Source organism: Phalacrocorax carbo, chromosome 14 (assembly GCF_963921805.1).
Source record: "Phalacrocorax carbo chromosome 14, bPhaCar2.1, whole genome shotgun sequence".
Lineage (NCBI taxonomy): Eukaryota > Metazoa > Chordata > Aves > Suliformes > Phalacrocoracidae > Phalacrocorax > Phalacrocorax carbo.
This window is the reverse complement of record NC_087526.1, coordinates 1,203,989-1,224,076: the sequence shown is the minus strand read 5'-3', so window position 1 is coordinate 1,224,076 and position 20,088 is coordinate 1,203,989. Positions and strand designations below refer to the sequence as shown.

The window sequence follows — 20,088 nt, the reverse complement described above, 5'->3', positions numbered from 1 at the left end:
ACGAAGGATTTACTGGACTGACATACTTGGAGCAAGTCCAGCAGTGGACAATCAAGGTGCTCGGGGTCTGGAGCACATGTTATGATGAGAGGTTGGGACAGATGGTTTCTTCAGCCTGAGGAAGAAAAGTGCAATTTAGTTGATGTCTTCAACCATCTAATGAGTGAAGACAGAGCTAATTATAGATAAAACAGAGCTGGACTCCACTCAGAACTGCAGAGCAAAAAACCTACAGGCAATGGATCTAAGTTGCAGAAAGAGACATACCAATCAGACATAAGGAAAAAAGTCTATGCAATGGCATGTTCAAAGACTGGGACAGGTGCCCAGAGAGGCTGTAAAATCTCCCTTCTTGGAGGCATTCAGAACTCAACTGGACATGGCCCTGGGCAGCCTAATCTAACTTCAGTTGACCCTGGTTTCAGCAGGGAGTTGGACCTGATGACCTCCAAAATTTCTAACTTCTGTTATGCAGTGATTCTAACCGAGGCACAGAGGCAATAAATGACTTGCACTCTACTTGTGGCCTTAATCATGTTAAGCTTAAGCTTTAAACTCAGCATTTCTGGCCTATTTATTCCATTCCCTAACTGCTGGGGAATCCCCACGTGGTATTAGGGTTAGGTAGGTTTTCTGCCTTCTTGCACAAGTTAAATTATAAATTAAAAAACTGCAGTGCTGCACTCACGTTATCCAGTGGCAGTCCAAGCAAAATGTGCAAAATCCAAGTCCACTGCTACGTCTGTTACTCGTATCCAACACTCAAAATGAATTTATTCATTACTCACTAATGTATCACTTACTGACACTCTCAGTCCAGTTCCCAGGTGACTGAGAGTTATATCCACAAACCTTCAAAGCAGGCGTTAGATAGCTTTTTCCACAAAGGTGCTAAAGTGAATGGCCAGGGAGTCTCAACCAGGCATCTCACCCTGACTTTCAGTCTTTCTAAAACAACGAGTTAAGGCATAAATAGCAGACTCGAGGCCTGTCATTCCTAGACTTTTATAAGCCCCTTTTTTTTCCTTTATTAAGGCAGTGTCTGAGCCAAGCACATGCAATACCAGAATAGTAATAGCCTCAAATTCTAGGTCCCTTTGCAAATCAATTCATACCAACACATTTTCCAAAGACATTTAAACATTTGGAGCGTCTTGCACATGGAACAGCAGCTGAGGTCCCCAAGGAACAGCTCACGCTGCTTTCGCTTTCTGGAATACCACAGACGAAAGTAAACAAAAATAATACCATCCATCTGAAGCATGAGGCAGCATTATATTCAGGAAGGAGTCTGTAATTATAATGGGAATCAGATAAGGCTAATAAAAAAATAGATTAACCAAATAGACATTACAAAGCACAAGGAGTTCATGCTCCTTAACTTTGTAAATGATTCACTCTAAGTCAATAGTAGTAGCCAAGTCGAGGAAAGAGCCTGCTTCCCAAGCTGGCTTGCTGTTTCAGCATTATCGTAATACAAAACAACCTTCCAACTCCTTGTCTGAGACTAGGAACAAGCAATCAGGCAGTATGGATGTGAGACAACTTAGCTCAAGCTCATACCAGAAAGGTATTTGGATGTAGTCTGAGTGACTCTAAACAAGAGCCTTTACAGTTTCTGTACTTCAGTTCTATTATCTGCAAAATGGCAATGAAGCAGTACAAAACTTCACACACAAACTCACCAGTTCTATCACACTAGGACCAGCAGCACTAAAGGAATGGATGAGGCTGCCAGAACATCCCATTACAATTTATGACGGCTACCTCCCCTTCACCTGTTGTGCACCTCACTAAAGAACTTAGCTTCATCATCTTGGAAACTTCTTAAGTACACTAGAAGGCTACTATTATGTCCCAGTAAGTTTTCTCTTTTTCAGGCTGAACAAACTCAGCTGTCTCAGCCTCTCCTCATTGATCATGTTGTCCAGCCCAAGTATCTTGGTGACTCTCCCCTGAGCCCAATCAAGTTTATCAACATCTTTCTTGTACTGCATCCCCCAAAACTAGACACAGTATTCCAGATAAAGCCTAAGGAATGCCCACTTAAAAAGAATAATCACTTCCCTCAACCTACTGGTCGTGTTTCTGCTGATACTGCCCAATCATGTTGGCCTTCACTGATGGCACGCAGCTCACACATGCTTAGCCTATTGTCCAAAAACATCCCTGGGTCTTTTTCAGTAGAGCTGCTCTCCACCCAGTCAGCCCCCAGCTTGTACCACAGCAGGGTGTTAGTCTATCCCAGGGGCAGGATTTAGTGCTTGCCCTTGTTGAATTTAATAATATTCACACAAGCGCATCCCTCTGGCCAGCTGATGACCTCAGAAAGGCAGCCCTGTTCTGGAGCACACCCCTTAGTTCACTGTGGTCCACAAACTTGAGGAGGGTGCATTCTGTCGCCTCCTCCAGGTCATCGATGAAAATATTAGGCAAATGTCTGACAAACCACACCTGTAACTGGCCTCCAGGTAGAGTACAAGCCATTAACAACTACTCTTTGAGTCTAATGATTTAATAATCAGTTTTTTCACCCATCTAGTAGTCCACCCATCTAGATCATAACACCCCAATTTGGATACAAGGATGCTGTATCAGAAGACTTTCCAAAGACAAGGTACAGGATATCAGCTGCTCTCCCCTTATCCACAGTTACACCATAGTCCTGTCATTCCTGATGACTTCACAGTTAGAACAAACTCAACACTCCTAACAGAGAAATGGTGCTAGAGAAAGTATTCGTAAAGGAGAAGTATTAAAACAGACAGGTCCTGGTTCTTCTATATTTCCATGTAAGGCGATGGGAACTGAAAGCATACAGCACCTTGGACAATCCAGCGGATACTAGAAATGTGGCAAAACTGGAAGCGTTAGATGTAGCCTGGTAAAATAGACAATATTCTAATGCTCATTGGGAAGGCATTCAGACAAAGAGACCGACCCGCCCACAGGTCATAGGAGATGGAAAATTACACTCAGTTTCCAAGTGTAATACACAGCAGGAAACAAAGATCAATGACGTTTGGCTTATATGTCAACCCCTAGTCAGCGGCTGTGATGCTATTCCACAGTAGTACAAGAAGAAATCTGTCCACAAACACAGGAATAGCCAGCATGCCCACACTGTCAAATCAAAGCTTAGTAACTTGTCTCCAGCCGAGGCCAACAGCTGATGCTTAGGAGTATGAAAACAGGGCAAGCATGCAGTGTTCCAGCCTTGAATACTCTCCTAACCTATAGGAATTTGCAGCATAGGGGTTCCTAGAAATAGAAAGGTAACTTTGCTAAATTACTTTGTCTAACTGAATTTAACGTACACAAATCATCTTTCATTTACAACTGCAACAATGAGTTCCAAACTTCATTGATATATTGCATCAAAAAAACTCCTTTAGTTCATTTTGAGTCTATTTCTTGATAATAATTTCTACTTGCTGTCTCATGCAATTTTAGATTTCAACGAACTCCAGTGCATTCTTCTTCAGTGTGGAAAAGAGAAGTCTAAAAATCATAGTCTGCGTAGCTGTTTCCCAAAGCGATGTGGTTCCAAACTTCTGTTCTAGATGCCTTCCTAGTTCTGCCGCAATAGGACCAGAACTTCAGCGAGTATTGAAGATGAAGCCACAGATTTACAGAGTGGCACAAGAAGGTTTTTACTTTCTTTCTTTGCACTTTTGCTAATAATTCCTAACGTTCAATTTTCTTTCTTGCCTGCTACCGACCTGTGTGCTGAAAGTTTTCATGAGGCCATCTGCGATTACTTCATGATCTGTTTCTTCAGTGAAAAATGCTAGTTCAGGGACCACTACCATACATGTAAGGCTCACTTGCGTCACCCCCATTTGCATCACCTTGTATTTATTGACATTTCATTTCAGCTACAAGTTTTCCTACTCAGTCTCTCAATGTTGCAAGGTCTGTCTAACACTCTCTGCAATTGGTATTCACTTCCGCGATCTCAAAATAACTGTCAACAAGCTTTCTCATCTCATTATATGCCTCATTTTCTAAATCAATTGTGAACACTGAAGAGCATGCTAGAGATACAGCTAGCATCTGAAAGACTTCTTTCCAAGTCTTTTGCTCAGGAACAGATAAAAATCTTTGGGATCCCAACAGGAGGAAGGAGTCAGCACTACACTTGTATGCTTTGCAGGCCCGTCATGGAACATACGTGAACAGCGACTTTTAGCAACCTGACATGAGCGCAGCCACAGTGCTTAAGTGGGAAGAGAGACAGCCCAAAACAAAAGTAAAAGGAATAATAGTCCCACCACTGACACAAGCCTCCATCTCTTTTTTTCTATAAAAAGAAATACAATTTTGCTAAATAACAACCGATACCAAAAACTGTTGTCATGGTCTGGAAATTATTGTAATAGTTTGGTTTTACAGTCCCATATGGTCCTGATATGGGGGCAGTCTGGAAATGAAAGAGTTAAGCAGGAATGGTGGGGGCTGCGTGGACTAACCAGACTTTTCAGGAAGAGAGGCTATCAGCTGAACTTCTCCTTCAATAGGTAAAGTTGTGTCAACAGGGAATAAAACAGTCTGCTTGCAGCTGAGCAAAGGCAAGGCAAGGCCGGCGCCTCTCACGCCAGGGCGCGGGTGCTGCATGAGGGCTGGGGAATGGGCGAGGGGAGCCCAGCCCAGCCAAACCGAACCCAGCCCAGCCCGGCCCGGAGGAGCCAGCCAAGCTGCCGGGGTGACTCCAGCCGAGCAGAGCTGAGCCCAGCTGCCCGGGGTGGCTCTCTCTGGCTGGCACACACGCATTTGCTGCAGACCGTCTTGCATTTTTGTTCTTGACAAACCAGAGCAGCTTGGGAAATATTTGCAGGTCTGGCTATCTAAGCAGGAGCAGCCTAGCAGGGGGCATGCAACCATCGCCCAAGATTGGCTCACAGCGCTGCTGCTGCTGGAGGAAGAAAATTGTTTCCATAATAACTGTTTTGCAGCACACCAGCTATGCTTTCTATAGCATTTTGCCACGCAGCTGAATTACAAAAAACAAGGGCAAACATGCTATTTTCATACCTTTTTTCCGCGCCCCCCCCCCCCCCACCCAAGCCATACTGACACATGGACTCTGCGACAAAATGAATGCTACCAAAGCCCAAAAATATCTGCACTGAATATAAATATATTATGAAATAGCTTTTAAACTCTGCCCTAAAGCACTTTCTGATTGGCTGCCAATGATGTCACACATCCATAAAGCCCAATAGAACGCACCGGGTAACATGTCCCACTGCTGTGTAGGATCCCCACGCAGCCGGAGCACAGACCGCTCGGGACAGGCAGGGGGTTAACCATACCATCTCTCAGGTAGTTAAAATCCTGCAACCTCAGGCCTCCGTGTCGAGAAAACTGCACCGCTGCCTGTGCTCGCAGATGGATCTTAACCATACTCAACTAAGCACTGTTTACTTGGGAGAGAAGCCTTCCTAAAGGATGCAGTACATCACTGACAGTTTTTAGGTATTAAAGATACACTCATGCATATTCAGAGCAATTAGTTTGGTCTTATCTGGCAGTTATGATCTTACATTTCAAGTCAAAGGTGGACTAAGCATGGTACCCTTTCCAAACAGGAACTTGACCTTCAGTCCTGTTTGAATAAACTGTTATTAAAGTGAGTAACATATTTACAAAAGCCCTAACAAATCTAAAATCTACAATTTAGAAAAAACCTAATGCCAGAAATATCAACTAAGCCTTTAAAACATACTATTTAGGCACCAATTGCTGAAATAGTAAAACATATTATTAAAAGAGGGTAGACTTAGACTAGATCTAGGGAAGAAATGGTTTATAATGAGGGTGGTGAAACCCTAGCCCTGGTAGATGCCCCATCCCTGGAGGGGCTCTGAGCAACCTGCTCTAGCTGAAGATGTCCCTGCTCACAGGGGGTCGGACTAGATGGCCTCTAAAGGTCCTTTCCAACCCAAACCATTCTGTGATTCTATGATTCCATGTTAACTCTTTCTGTGCACTCATGCTTACAGGTTGCCTGACAAGGAATATTCATTTGCAGCTTTAGGTGCTTAGGTAGTTTTGACAAAGGAACATTCTATGCAGGGAGAAATTTGCTGTGTAAAATACTAAGTCTCTGTGATGCTCAATTACCAGCAACCAATATTTGTTTCTTACTATGAACACAGTTCTTGGAGCTGGCTTTGATTCAAGTGTTATTAGGTAGATAGCATGTGGTGTTGTAGTAAGGAGTCTTACGCATGAACTGAAAATATACTGAATTTGATCACCCTATTCCAGGCAGTTTTGCTGCCAGACGTGGGCTAATTTATATATAGCAGCCTATTTAGTAGCATGCACTCATACTTCCCAAAGCAAGCATGGAAGCAGACCACACAGAAATATGAAAATGTTTCCTGATTTGCTACATAAAACTTTGTTTTTCAACTCCTTGTCTAAGGTTTGGGAACATTCAATAGAAATGAAACTGGAAACTACACGGTTCAAGTACAGGGCTGCTGTGAGGTATGGTATCGCTGCGGTGCTCAAAGCAATATCGTAATGTCAGAGAGAAAAGGCTCGGTACTGCTTTCTGCAATGCATTCCTTCTGCCTCTTTTCTGTTTCATATTAATGGCAAAAATGCTAAAATCAGTCAGAGGAAAAAAAAAAAACACACAAGCTCAGTGTCGAGAAACCTCATGCTTTCCTCGATTACTCCTAAAGGATCCCTTTACCCCTGAACCTCAGCACATACCATCAAATATTTCAAGTGGAACAAATTCATTAACTTGTAAACACTACTTAACTAACTGAAAGCCAGTGACAGAAACCTGGAGCACTGCTAAATCGACTTCAAGCAGGCACTGCATTTCATGTGTTAATACTTGCCATCTGCTCATGTTGCATTTTTTACCACAAGAAAAAAATGTGACTGCTGAGTAAAGACACTTCAAAAAAAAGAAATAGGAGAAACCTGGCCTCACTTAGCCGTCAACTATGGGTTTGGGTTTGGTGTTTTGGTTTGGTTTTTTTACACACGCACACACACTCACTCTCTGTCTCTCTACTGAAAACAGAAGAACCTGTATAAAATAGTCTTTTTAGCTATTGTTGGCTTATAATAGCCACACTAGGAAATCTTCAAGAAAAAAAGAAAGTGCCTGTGCATGTTTGGTACTCCAGACAGCAAGAAATTTGCCTCAGGGAGAAACACTTTGTAAAAGAGGTGGGGGAAGGGTAATATGCTGGTAGACAGAGCGCGTAAGGGAACCAACGCATGAGCATGTGCGCGTGTGCCTGCGTGTGCCTATTTGTGCTGGAGGCTCTGGAAAATCACGCTAGGCACTACGGCTCCTAGAGGCTCCAGCCCAGAAAAGCACCTTTCCTGCAACAGAACCATTACATCACGCACAAAACTGCCTGCCAGCCACAGAAAATGGCCCAGCCGCGAAGGGATGGATACCAGCTCATGGAATGTTTCTCCACTTTGCAAAACGTGCAATTTTTAAACTAGTTTTTTTGGGTTTTTTTTGGTTTGTTTTTTTTTTTTTTTTTTTTCCAAAAATTAGCTTTAAGAAAAAAATATCCTAACTTCTTGCCCCCTTGAAAACTAAAGGAGATCAACATTTTTCCCCAGAAGTTGGGTCTATAACTTAGAGGATGCCAAGACATGATGGTATAAGTGTTGTTTTAGTTTTGGCCAAAATAGTATTTCATTTGACATTCACTGTGCTTCTACCGATAATCCTAAAAGAGCACTCATGCATTTCAGTAATGCAAGTGAACAGGAATTTGCTATGGCATCAGGTCACCAAGGAATAAATACTTCTGAAATCACGTGCCATGAAGTTCTGCTAAGCTGTTGCCAAGAAAAAAAAAAAGAAAAAAAAAATCCAGATCTGCATTTGTGCCTTTTAACAAGTGTCATGTTTTAAATGGGTGCTTATAAAGAAAGCACCGATGGACACCTTTGGTGCATGACACCTACCATTAGTGCGCCACGTACACTGAGCAGCAGGGCCTGATCTAGATGGGCAAATTCAAAAGCAAGTTGCTTTACAGAAGCCGTCAGGGAGAGAAGAAGATGTGGTCATGGTGCATGAGGTGGAAACCTCTCCACTGGAAGCTGGACAAAACCTTTTCACAAAAGTCGCTGCACAGTAACTGCACAAACGCTGGCTCCAATATACGCCGCAGTTGTAAGGATGAAGTCAGGGCGTGAAACCTGAAATTGTGACTGCTGGCTAAAGACCTCCCTCATCCGTTTCCTATTACTAGCCCATAGAACTATTTTACCGCCATAAAACTACAGCATAGTGTAGTTTCTCTGGATGTTGCCTTTCTTTGGATGTATTCCCAACGTTACCTACCATGATTTGATTTTGGTAAAACTTTATTAGCTGCTGGGGTCCTATTTCCAAAGGCTGGAAATGGGGCGGGGGAAACGCTGTGGTTGTAACCAAAGTAAAAAAAAGTCAGCCTAAGTTGCACACAACTGAAGAAAGGACACTAGCAGGATATATTCATGCCACAAATATTTGAACACAAGGCATTCTTTATAGTGAAAAAAACCTCAGCTGGTCCCAGATCCTTCATACTTAAAACTCATGCCTTTTACTTCCATCCAGATCTTTCACCACAAAGGAGCCCAGGTGTTTCTTGAATTCACTTAGCATTTCCAACACTTCACTCATTTTCACATTAATACAACCCATATGGTTAAGTATTACTTGTCCTCAGTTCCTTCCTTACTGCCCTTTTCCTGAGATTTGAATTCATTTTGTGAGTAGCTTTCTCTGCACTAAAAAAGTTGCACAGATTTCATTAACATCTTTCATAATTTTGAAAACTACTGTCAATTTTCTTATTTACTCAAGGTGGTTTTGACGCTAGGCAAAAGATGTGTGTGTCTCCTGTTACAACATTCAAGTTCCTATTTTCAAAAGTTTACCGGACCAAGAGTACCCCTTTTGCAGCCACCCATTTAAGAGCTACTTCAAGAATTAATGTGGGAGACCGCATACATTAAACTGAAAGCTCAAAGAGAGACCAGCTTGCATTAAGACATCTGCAGTGATCTGCAACCCCAGTTGGCTTCTCTGCCTCTTCACTAGCGTCCCTCCACGCTGCAGAAGCAGTGGCTAAGCTGCCTCCAGTTAATAGCCCAGCACACGCAAGAAAATGAAACCCTGGTTTCACTTTACTTCAACATACCAACAAAAGGTCCAGCTGTTACCTTCTTCACAAGAGCTCGGCACCCACTTCACCTATTTGGCTTCTCGTTATTCCTTTTTCTCATTATTGCCCTGTAACACAGGTATTTATTCTAAAAGCATTTAACGGCTACACACACTCCTAGACAACATGCAACTCTTTAAAAAAAGGTCCCAAACAAAATCCAAGCAGAGAAAGTACGAACAACCACCAAGACATGAGCAGTCATCAGGAAAACGAGTCACAGAGAAGGCCAGCAGAATCCCCCAGGAGACTTCCATATGCAACATTGTCACACAGAAAAGGCAGAGGCCCTGGAAATGAGTTGATAAAACACTTTTTAAAAGTGGTGGGTGTCCCGAGCAGGACCATCTATGTGGCAGCACAAGGAGACGGAGGAAAGAGCAGAGGAAGGGGGAGTTAACTGGACATCTGTGTGAAGCTGGGGGAGGGCAGACAGGAAGGCAGTAATAAACTCCATAAGCAGACGGTGCCACAGGGCTAGAATATGACTCCGGTTTACTCGGAGCAAGAAAGTAGAACCCACGCTTGTCAGAGTATGCCTATGTAAAAACTGTAACGATGACTAACTGACCTTGCTTACCCAGGGCATCTTGGAGGAGAACAGGCCATCTAGCAACAGCAATGTGGCCTTTAGCAGCACTGTGGTCATTTATTAGAAGGGGGAGAAGAAAAAATCTTCTCCAGTATCTGACCCTTCACTTTACCTCTCTCCTCGTACACAAACTACCTCAAGCACTTCAGTGAAAGCTAAGATTCAGACTAATTTCACAAACACCACTATTTTGTGGATCACTTTGTGTATGAGTTGATAGCTATACACATACTTACAGTTAACTTTGAAAGTATTTATACAGGACCAAGATCTTTCTTTCCCAGCCTTCATATTTCATTCATCTTAATCTATAAATGTACTTCCAGAGAAAGTCAACCTGATTTACAACAAGAGCGATTTATCTGAGAGTTGCTCCTGTTTGAGTATCACTTTAGGATATCGTGAAAATCCACAAGCTACAATGCGCTACATTTTATAAAAGCCAAATCAGAATAAAAATTCCTTTCCAAAATTCTCTCATGCCAACTGCATCCAAATTTTAACATAGAAATTACACTGCATGGAATACCTGGAGTGAGGATTTTTCCATTTAAACGTTTTAATAGCTCATAGTATCTTCTCGGGTCTTGTGCCAGTTTATCCAGTTATCAAATGGATTCTTTATTCACATGTTCTTTCTTAATCCTTTAAAAAAGGGCTTCAGGTGGAAAGTTGAAGCTCTACGATAGTTAAGCAAACAAGTCTCACGTCGAGAGACTCTTCTACTCAGGGTCCTGCAGACACATCAATGTAGTGCCAGGCCCTACTGTAGATTTATGGTACAACCATAATGAAGTCATTTTATTCCTGTATGCCTCCAACTCCCATCAGCAAGATGGGTGCGTGTGTTTCCCTTTGCCCATTTGTCTGGTGTGTTTACCCAGAAAGCACTTTGTGCCTGGAACTACTGTCAATCATGTGCTTCAAGATTTAGCGCCCCGATCTCAGCTAAGCCATCTAGCCCCCACCATAAATTATGAGCATTTGGGGTTTGTTTTTGTTGTAAAGTAAAACATTTGTAAACAGCAAATTGTTTTAAGGTCAACTTTTCTCGTGCAGAAGTAAAAATAGGAACAAAATAAACACAGAAATTTTTGCTTTTGTCACACTGAGACCACAATTTCTACAGACATTCCTCTGATGAGACACCATTACAAGAGTATATATTACATGGTTACAGAAAGTGGAGGAGCATACCATGCTGTGGAGACAATAATCCACAGAAACATGGTAAAACAAAGTTCCCAACAAGCTCACCACAACTATGGCTGGCAAGAACATTATTTTTCAATGTGTTACAATCCATTTGAAACATTTAACCCTAACATCATCTAATCTGCAGTGTGTTTCTGCATCTCAGCTAGAATTTAAAACGTAGCTGGTAGAGCATAAACTGAGAAAAACAGTATAACCAAAGAAACCCTGAAACAGGGAAAACAGTCATCCTTTTTTAGTAAGAGAATTCTAATATTTTGGAAAATGTTTCGAATATGTTGGAATAATATTTTGGAAATGTTAATTTCTCTAACCACCAGGGGTATAAATGGCACACCTGTAACAAAGAAACTGGGGTGTTGTGAGAAAAATACAGCCAAGAAATTCTGCTAAGAAAGGGCCCCAACAGCACCTTCCAGAACGCACTGCTCTGCTGGCCCTAGGGCATTCGTGCTAGAGACACAGCAGCCAAGTTTTACCTTTTGTTATTTTACTGTTTTTGGTTTTTAAGAATCAACGGCAGCACAGCACAGGTTTTTTAATAGGAACCCCGAACCACTGGGATTGTGAACCGTATTTTACACACATTCTTTTGTAACGGTGAGCGCACACTGTTTAACAATGGATATAAAGGCACAGAGCCTCATGTGGAAGACAGAAACGCAAGTACAAACAGAAAATCTGATACAACTGAAGACATCCTATACTGCCCCAGAAGACGGGCCAGTGCTGAGCCGCAATGTACAACATGCAAACGCTTAAATCAATAGTGCAGCAGCAGCCACTGCTTGCTGCATTCCTTACAGGAGCAGCCATAAGGAACATAAGAAAAGGGGAAGGTGGAGAGACATTTACTGCTTATTTCACTGGCACCAGCTAAAATCTTTTCTGTAACTAATTCACTTTAACCCTGCACAGGGCAATGTTATGTAAAACATTTCTGAAGGAAGATTTCTTCCTTGCCTTTCAAGAGCAAGCACCAAAGCCTAGTAAACCACGTCCTGCAGAATATATTTAAAGCTGAACAATACTAACCAATAGAGTCACTGAAACTGAACTCTGGAGGAGGAGCTCTTTACATGCAGAGGCTGGGTTTCTATTTTCTGGAACAGATTATACCAGCTTACAGAAAGGCAGTATTTGACAAATCTTTACATATCTAGCCAGAAGCTTTTGTCAGTGAGATGCAATTATAGCTTAAAAACAATTTCTATGATAGAAAAGAGACGAGAGCACTAATGAGGGTGGCTTTCTGACAAATCAAGTTTTTCCTAACTGTTTTTATTCATTCATTTGATCTCAGTACTGGAATTTTGCTACAGGAATTGGCTCAGTCTCTTTCAAAACATGAAGGGCCTAATCCCTTCCCATTAGAGAACAGGAAATCAGAAGCCAATCTTAGCACTGATTTAAAAAAAAGAATCTGGACTGTTATTTTAACTTCTTTGCTGCACATAATCTAGAGAATTTATTTTTCCACTACCATTTCAGCATGATGGCTCGATTAAAAGCTGGTGTCTCCCCTAAGCGGCACCTGTTTAGTACAAGAGACCCTTTGCACCAACTGCTCTCTGCAGAGGAGCAATTACACTGTAGTTTCTCCCATCACTGTGTACATCACTCAGATCATGTGCTGCACAAACCCTTATTTATGTGCCACTGTGCTGTCCTGCTTTGGACAGTCTAGCAACGACATTTCTAGTGTAACGACTTTTTGCACCTGCCCTAGCTGCATTCAGACAGAATTGGTTTGAGTGGGAACAGGCAGTATTTTGTGTTTTGACTTCTGTTCATTCACGCTTGATAACTGCCTGCTGTTATCATCAACAGTGCCGTACGTGTGCCTGCTGGATCCCACCAGCCCGAACTCCCACCTCTCCCCAGCCTTCCCTGGCATGTGCACGTGTGTATCTCTGCTCCCGTGTGCAGTCTTCATGCCCCAGGCACTCTCACCTGCTCCTCCAAACCAGAGGCACGGCTTGATGCCCAAGCAGAGGGTTGCAGCCTCTCTCAAGCCCCTCTGCTATATGCCAGACTCAGCAAAGTGGCAAGAAGCTCTCCGTAACTTCAAAAATTGTGCAAGCTCCCTCAGAGAAGGAGGCGAATGAGGGATAAAGCCATGGGTAGCTGAAATCTTGACTTCTGGGCCTACTGCTTCCCCTCACTTGAATCTTCCTGTTCTTAAGTGTTATCTTTCTCAACACAGAACCAGCGTGACCTCTCTGGGGCTCCCAAACCAGCCAATGAATCAGTCCAAATCAGAATGGAACTGGATGAACTTCAAGAACAGCTGCAGGTAAAATAAGCTGAACGTGGCCCCAGAGTTCTTAACATTAAATATTTAAGTACACTGAGTTTTTTATTTTCCCCAATATTAAGAAAATGGCTGGCAGTATTCAGCACTTGAAAATTAATGAGTTTTAAATATGAACATAGTACACCCGCAGTTTTGAAATAGTGTGCTCTATTTTCTCTCTTCTCATCTTTCCCATCTGGTACGTTTTAGTAATAATTTAACAAATATTTTTCTTCAAGGCTGTCAGAAAAATCTCAGCATTTTGGAAACACTAAACATTATCTTGTGAGGTAAATTAGGACACAAAGAAGTAGCATGACATATATGTGATCACACATTGTCAGTGGCAAAGACAGTAACAGAAATCCCAATATGTGCTGCTTTGGAGTCTTCAAGAAAAGAAATTGGTAATACACAGCAAACAGGGAAGCTGAAACCGACATCAAGTTACATTTGAAGGATGATCTGCAAAAGTTAAGAAAATGCAAAGTCTCAATATAGGAAAGATTTCTTATTCCAAGGATTTATTTTTGTGAAAATTTATTTACGAAAATTCAAACCCAGCCAGCTGCCTTCTACATTAAGCAAAACCTTAACCCTACATAGCTCCTTAGTCCTGAGTGGATGAATCTACTATCGATCTGCAGACTGCAGCCAGGTGTCTATGTCCACTTCCACACTTTACACTTGCAACCACTGAGAAGAGCAGTTAAGTACAGCTCTCTTTCCTAGATACTTTAGTCAGTATAACTCATCAATAACTTTTGCTCATTACTGAGCTCAGATTAACTAATAAAGTAGCACACAGCATGCTTCATATTCCGTTAACAATTTCCCACTTCAATGTGTCAGAATCGACCCCAAGTGTCGGGAAAGAACATCAGCCAGCACCTTAGCCAAGCCAAGACAGCCAACCCCAGCTCAGTGAGCAGCTGCTGTTCTACAGACTACGATGTTAGTAGAAAGAAAAAGGCAATAAAAAGCCTCTGGAAAAAAAAAATCTAACAAATGTTCACCTTTTGCTTCATACCACTGGCTTGAGATTTTTTCAGAGGTTATGATTTTATAAGTCTATAAACTATAGACCGCAACTATACAAGGGTTAAAAATTACTCTAAAACAAATATTTGTCAAAATTCTCAGCCAATGACACTGAAAGAAAACTTCTTGCTTTAAGAAAATGCCAGATATCACAAGATGTGTGACAAAACAGCAAGAGTTGCTGACATTCGGCTTTCTTCCACTGGAAGAGATACTAGTGGTTTTTTAAAACTCCACATGCTGAAGTTTTCTTAAATAGATTTCCTGCCCTTTCTTTAAGATTGCTGAACCCCATTCAGCCAGGGCACAGATAACATCTTTGGATAAAGGATTTGAAGCCAGTTTCTCTCAAACCAAGTTCAAGTTTTACAGAAGACAAGCTTTTCTTCCACAGAGCTGCAAACTTCATAAGAGAGAGTTTTTTCATCTGTTCTGTTCCCCCAGGAGGTGTTATATTCCTATAACCTGTCAGACTTACCCAGCCATATTTGTAATTTATATTTAGTATAAGGTCGTTTCTTTTCGGACCACCTCTGGATATTCCTAACAGAAAAAGTGAATTTTGATTACTCACTTTTCTCCCACAGATCAGACACCCTTCCCAGTGTTACTGTGCACTGGAAATCCATATGAAACCACTTTCTGAATACCCAAAAAAACACAGCCAAAAATAAAAAAGACAAACATTACAGGATTTTGCTGCACTTCAAAATATAATTGCAAAACAATAAGAATGAGATTTCCCTTACATTTAAAATAGCATGCATGTTTAATTAGGAGAGGAAAAAACATGAAATATGAAATATAGACGGACACACTCTACTTAGAGAGAGGGGAACTCGCAAACGTTTTTACCCAGACTCATCAAGGCTACAGAGAGAAGATACACAAGTTAGATACTGTCATTTCAGAACAAGTTAAACTCGCCTACAAAAATGGTCAGGACAGTCCTAATTTTCAAATGGCAACAGATGCAATGATATCCTACGTATCAGGGGAAAAGGGACAGACAACTAGAAAGAATCAGATTTGGAGAGAGTACGGAAACTTGGATAGTTGGCAGGGATCTTATTAGGTTTCAGGCAACAGTCAAACCAAAAGGAAAGTTGCTGCAGAAATTCAGACTCCTTCTACGTCCTTAAACAATTCAATCCTTTCCCACACGCTCCTACTAGAAGTGAATAATCCCTTACCAGCACAGAGCATTGTCATTCAGAGCCAGAATTTACAGTGAAAACCACAGCGTAAGTGTCATTAACGAGCAGCTGTACTGCATCATTCAAATGTCCATGCAGCCAAATAATGCCTCTGAAGTGGTGACCAGTTGACGGATTGCCTAGGGAGAGGTTTAAAGGGTAAATAGACAGACTTACTTCCCAGTCTTCAAGAATTTGTGGCTGAAGGACAGATATTTTGTTTAATAGCCATTGCTGGATCCTGCCCCGCCCCTGTCTATTTGCTTTGGGGATATACAACATCCTGTGGACAAAAGTTGTATGGCATATTAATACATCATGTAAAGTAAGTACCTCCCCTTTTGTATTGTGAACCTGCCTGCCGATAATGTCATTGAATGACCCTAGCTCTTCAGTTATGGGAGGGAGTGAATAATCGTTCTCTATTCACCTGTTCCACACACAGAATGACTTCATGAATCTCTATCCTGTCCCGTCCTCCCTCAGGCTGAGCCTTCATCTGTTTAGAAATTCCTGTGAGAGAACTTTTCCTTATCTGTACTCATCCTTGCTACCTCTCTCACCACGATTTTTAGATGTACTATTTTGGGGGAAAGGATGGGGGGGGGGGGATAAGATCAGTACAGTAGGAACCTACACCATTCCCTATTTATTTTTCTCTTTTGTTCACTAATATTATCGTTCCAAGATGCCTGCAAACATGAACATAAAATTATGCAATATTTCACATTTTTTCTTTGTAATTACAAAGAAAAAAATTGAAAACACTATACTGTCTTCAAGCCCAACTGAAGCCAGCTTCTGAGTAAATAGTCTGGCCTTTTCCACATTCCTGTTGGCGTCCCAGTTATACAACACTTATTTGTATAGGCAGACCAACCTTGCAAAACTTCCAGCTTCGATATATTTTCCAGACTGGGTATCTGCTGCAGGTTTAACGTGTTTGGAAAGTTTTAGGGAACAGAATCAAGCCAATTCAGATAATGAAATTAAGGAGAAGTATGTGTTGTTTAGGCCTTTGAAAAGCTCAGATGCCTTCATAAGCTACAGCAGAGATTTTAAATTGGCAGTAAACTGCCCTCATATCAGGGACATACTTTCCCATTCCCATGAAAATATTACCAAATTTGGCCAAGTCACAACTCTTTACTGAGTCTATATAAGCTGTGGTTTCTAAAGATTCAGCTGAGTTTGACAGATGATGATGAAATCAGTAGGCACCATCTCCTGTCCACGCCTGTTAACCAGGCTGAATATCCATTATTCTCTTTAAGCACTTAAGGTCTGTCCTGGATCTGCAGAACCTGAACTGGACTTTGCCTGCAGCTGAAGCTTCCAGAGGCTGCTATGACACCAGACAAAAATCTGAAGTGGTTCAGCTGTACATACATGATCACTGATACCTCTGTATCATTGCCGACCCAGTATTATGTAAACTGGCATGGAAGGCCCTTGGAAGAAAAATGAGGGAAACATAATTGCAAAAATACAGAAGGGACCAAAGGAAGCAGGGAGGTAGTTGAGACTAGAATACAGCTCTTGACAGAGATATGCTAAGACTGAAAACATTGAGATGGAGAGGGATGAATGGAAGGGATGAGTTCAGAAAAGGCTAACTGGAGATCGTGAAGAATTGCAGGGGAAACAACAGATTTAGAGAATGACCTGGGAGCTGAGAGAAGGAAAAGAGTGTGAGGTAAGTGGTATGAAGACATCATTGGAAAAGAACAGGGACAGAAAGGATGAAAAGTACGTAAAGCTTCCTGACGTCCACATCAGCTCTCGCTATCCCTGATTCTCAACATTCTTCTTCTATCAGCAAATAAATATCACTAAAACTCACTGAAGGAGTTCTCATCCCCCTCTAGCGCTCATCCATGGACAACCCTATAAAGTAACTTCAACATAACTGACATAAAAACAAAGACCAAATAGAAAGAACAATCTATGCTTAAGTCTCCCACTGCAAGATGATGTATAACAAGCTTCCTATTTGCATATACATATACAGAGAAAATCCTTTCGTTCAGGCAAAATGTAGAGATCTTCAAAAGTTACTGCTGGAACTATTCAATGCCCAAGCAGCAACTCTTAAAAAAAAAAAAAAAAGAAAATTATTGAAAATTTGGGAAATGTAAAAGAATTCCCTTTACAGAAGCAAACTGTAGCGAGTCCTCTTACACCACTTATAATAATGAAATGTGCTGTAAGGCCACATTTGATACAGAAAGGGTATTTAACATCACCTTCCCACCTGCTGGAAGCAACTTTAAAAATACTCACATTTTTAAATGATGAGATAGTCACACACTGAAATAATTTGCAAACAGTATTCAGAAAGGTGCCATGGCTGTTCCCTGCTTCAAGCACTTGCTCTTCTAGGAAGGAGACGTGGTGTGTAACCATTTTAACAAATGCCTATGGAGAGAGGAAAAACACCTAATGAAAATTAAAAGCACCTGTGCTGGGTTTCAACATTATCCTAGCTAGAGATCAGAAGTCAAGAAAAAACTTTAGCAAGATTTCAGAGTGCACTGTTGCTAATATAAATATCCAAGAGGCACATACCCATAAATAGACTACAGATCTTTACAGCCATGAGAAGAACCACTGGTCATGACCTAAGGCTAATTCTTCTCCCTTCCTAAGGGCAGAGTTTTGCTCCCTTTTCAGCATACGGCGTATGTGAGTACTTGCAGAGCGTCTGAAGGTCTGGCAACATTTCAGCAGTGAGAGGAAAAGCTCTTCAGAACCCACAAATACACTGCTACTACTGGCAGGAGTGAGACAGCGGCTGAAGTGGTAGGAGGGAGGAGACAACAAAGGAAGAGACAATGACAGGTGATTTTAGCTAAAAACGGTCAGGAATTGTCGACCTGAAAACATACATTGTTCGGTTTGAGTTGAAGTGTGAGCCATAAGGGAAAGGCAACCAGAAAGAACACAGTATTTATTTGTTAAAATACACAACAGTTTGTAAAGACTTTTGATACTCTATTAGTGATTAAGCTTCACTTTTTTTTTTCTGAGAAGTTGAGCACTGCCCATTTTAGGGGTGGGGAAGGTGAGGCTGTAAATTAATTGCCCAAAACATACCAGTGGCAACATCAAAAATCAAACCCCAACATATTCTCATCCTATATAACCATTATACAACAGTCCCTTTCTTTTCTACTCTTGGGAGTACCAGATAATTTCCCACTTGAAAATCCCCATGGATGCTAAGCTTTAAATTTAAAAGTTCTAATTAAAACATTAACTACTGCTCAAATTGCCAATTTAATCTTGTGCTTTCAGGTTAGTGACATTACAGCTGGTAACATTAAGGAGAAAACTGATTCCTAGCCAATCAAGGTATTATCCTCCCTTGATAATGAAAAAAAGCCTCTCAACAAAATTCTGCTGCATTATTCAAGGACAACCTGTAGCCTAGGAAAGACTGGTGTCTCCTTCATATTCCAAATTACTATGTCCTTACAGTTGTACTGAGGGAATGGGGTCAGGAAGGGCTTTGGGGTTTTTTTCCCCTCCCTGTATTAGAGGGAAAAAAGTAAGAAGGAGCCCTGTTGCTCGCCATACTTTCAGCACACGTAATTGCTTAGAGTTTCAATTTTATTTTCCTTTTCAAAGACAAAACCACAGACACACACTCCCCCAAAAGTCCCAACCACCTATAAGTGTGGAATTTGCAAAAAGACCTAAATGGGTGGCACACTTCCAGAAACAGTTGGTTTGGAATCTGATTCAGTTAGCCACTTTTCACAGACCCAGCTTAAGTGTACATTCAAGTATGGCCAAGTTGTTGAGTATGTGGAGAACCCGCTGGCTATTCCTTGGACTGGCATACTCAGTTCCAAAAATCAGACAGGTTCTAAACAAGTTAACAACTGAGTCCCACTTTTGTTCTAAAACGACTTGCCTCAATTTCCGGTCCGAAGCTTTCTCCTGGTGCTAATTCCATAAAATATAAAGTGGTTTGATAAGTCTGTTATCAAATGTAGGTGTAAAAATGCAAACTACAAATAATTAATTGCACTTAAAGAAAACTTGCTGAAAGCTAAGTCAATGGTCCTGTCTGTCCCAGAGTAACAAACCTCACCAGAAGGTATCACTTTGTACAGGTCTAGAGCCTGGAGCTTAAGCACTGCCTGTCTGGATTTAATGCCACAAACACTTGGTTTCTTTCACTTTGAGTCAGCTAAAACTGATTTTAAACACTACACAACTTATGTCGTCATGTTTTCATTATATTCCTCCCAAAGGCAAACTTGCCCTCAGTTGACACAAATTTTAATATACAGCTTACTAAATATGTTGAGGGCATCGTCTTAGTGAGTCATACTGGCTTCCCTCATTCAGGCTACAATAAACACCAACACAGACGCGACAGAAGATGGAAGCTGAGAAATTTCTCCAATACTATGTAAGATGATCACCAACAACTTAAAATGGGTATGCCTAGCACTGGATGCGAGACCTGAATTTTTACAGTTATAAATGGTTTCATAGGTACTCCTTCAAGTCACAGAACAAATT

General features: G+C 41.4%; 1 protein-coding gene across 2 annotated transcripts in view; it reads right to left on the bottom strand.

Moving 5' to 3' along the window:
• The window catches only part of BCAS4 (breast carcinoma amplified sequence 4), a 47,063-nt gene that overhangs the window by 12,198 nt on the left and 14,777 nt on the right, over positions 1-20,088 (bottom strand). For both annotated transcript variants that reach the window (XR_010375158.1, XM_064465232.1), the window contains one exon: positions 17,836-17,970. Coding sequence is in view for 1 of the 2 variants with exons in the window: in XM_064465232.1 (XP_064321302.1) it covers positions 17,836-17,970 (135 nt within the window). In the remaining variant the exon portion in view is untranslated. The remainder of the gene's footprint in view (positions 1-17,835; positions 17,971-20,088) is intronic.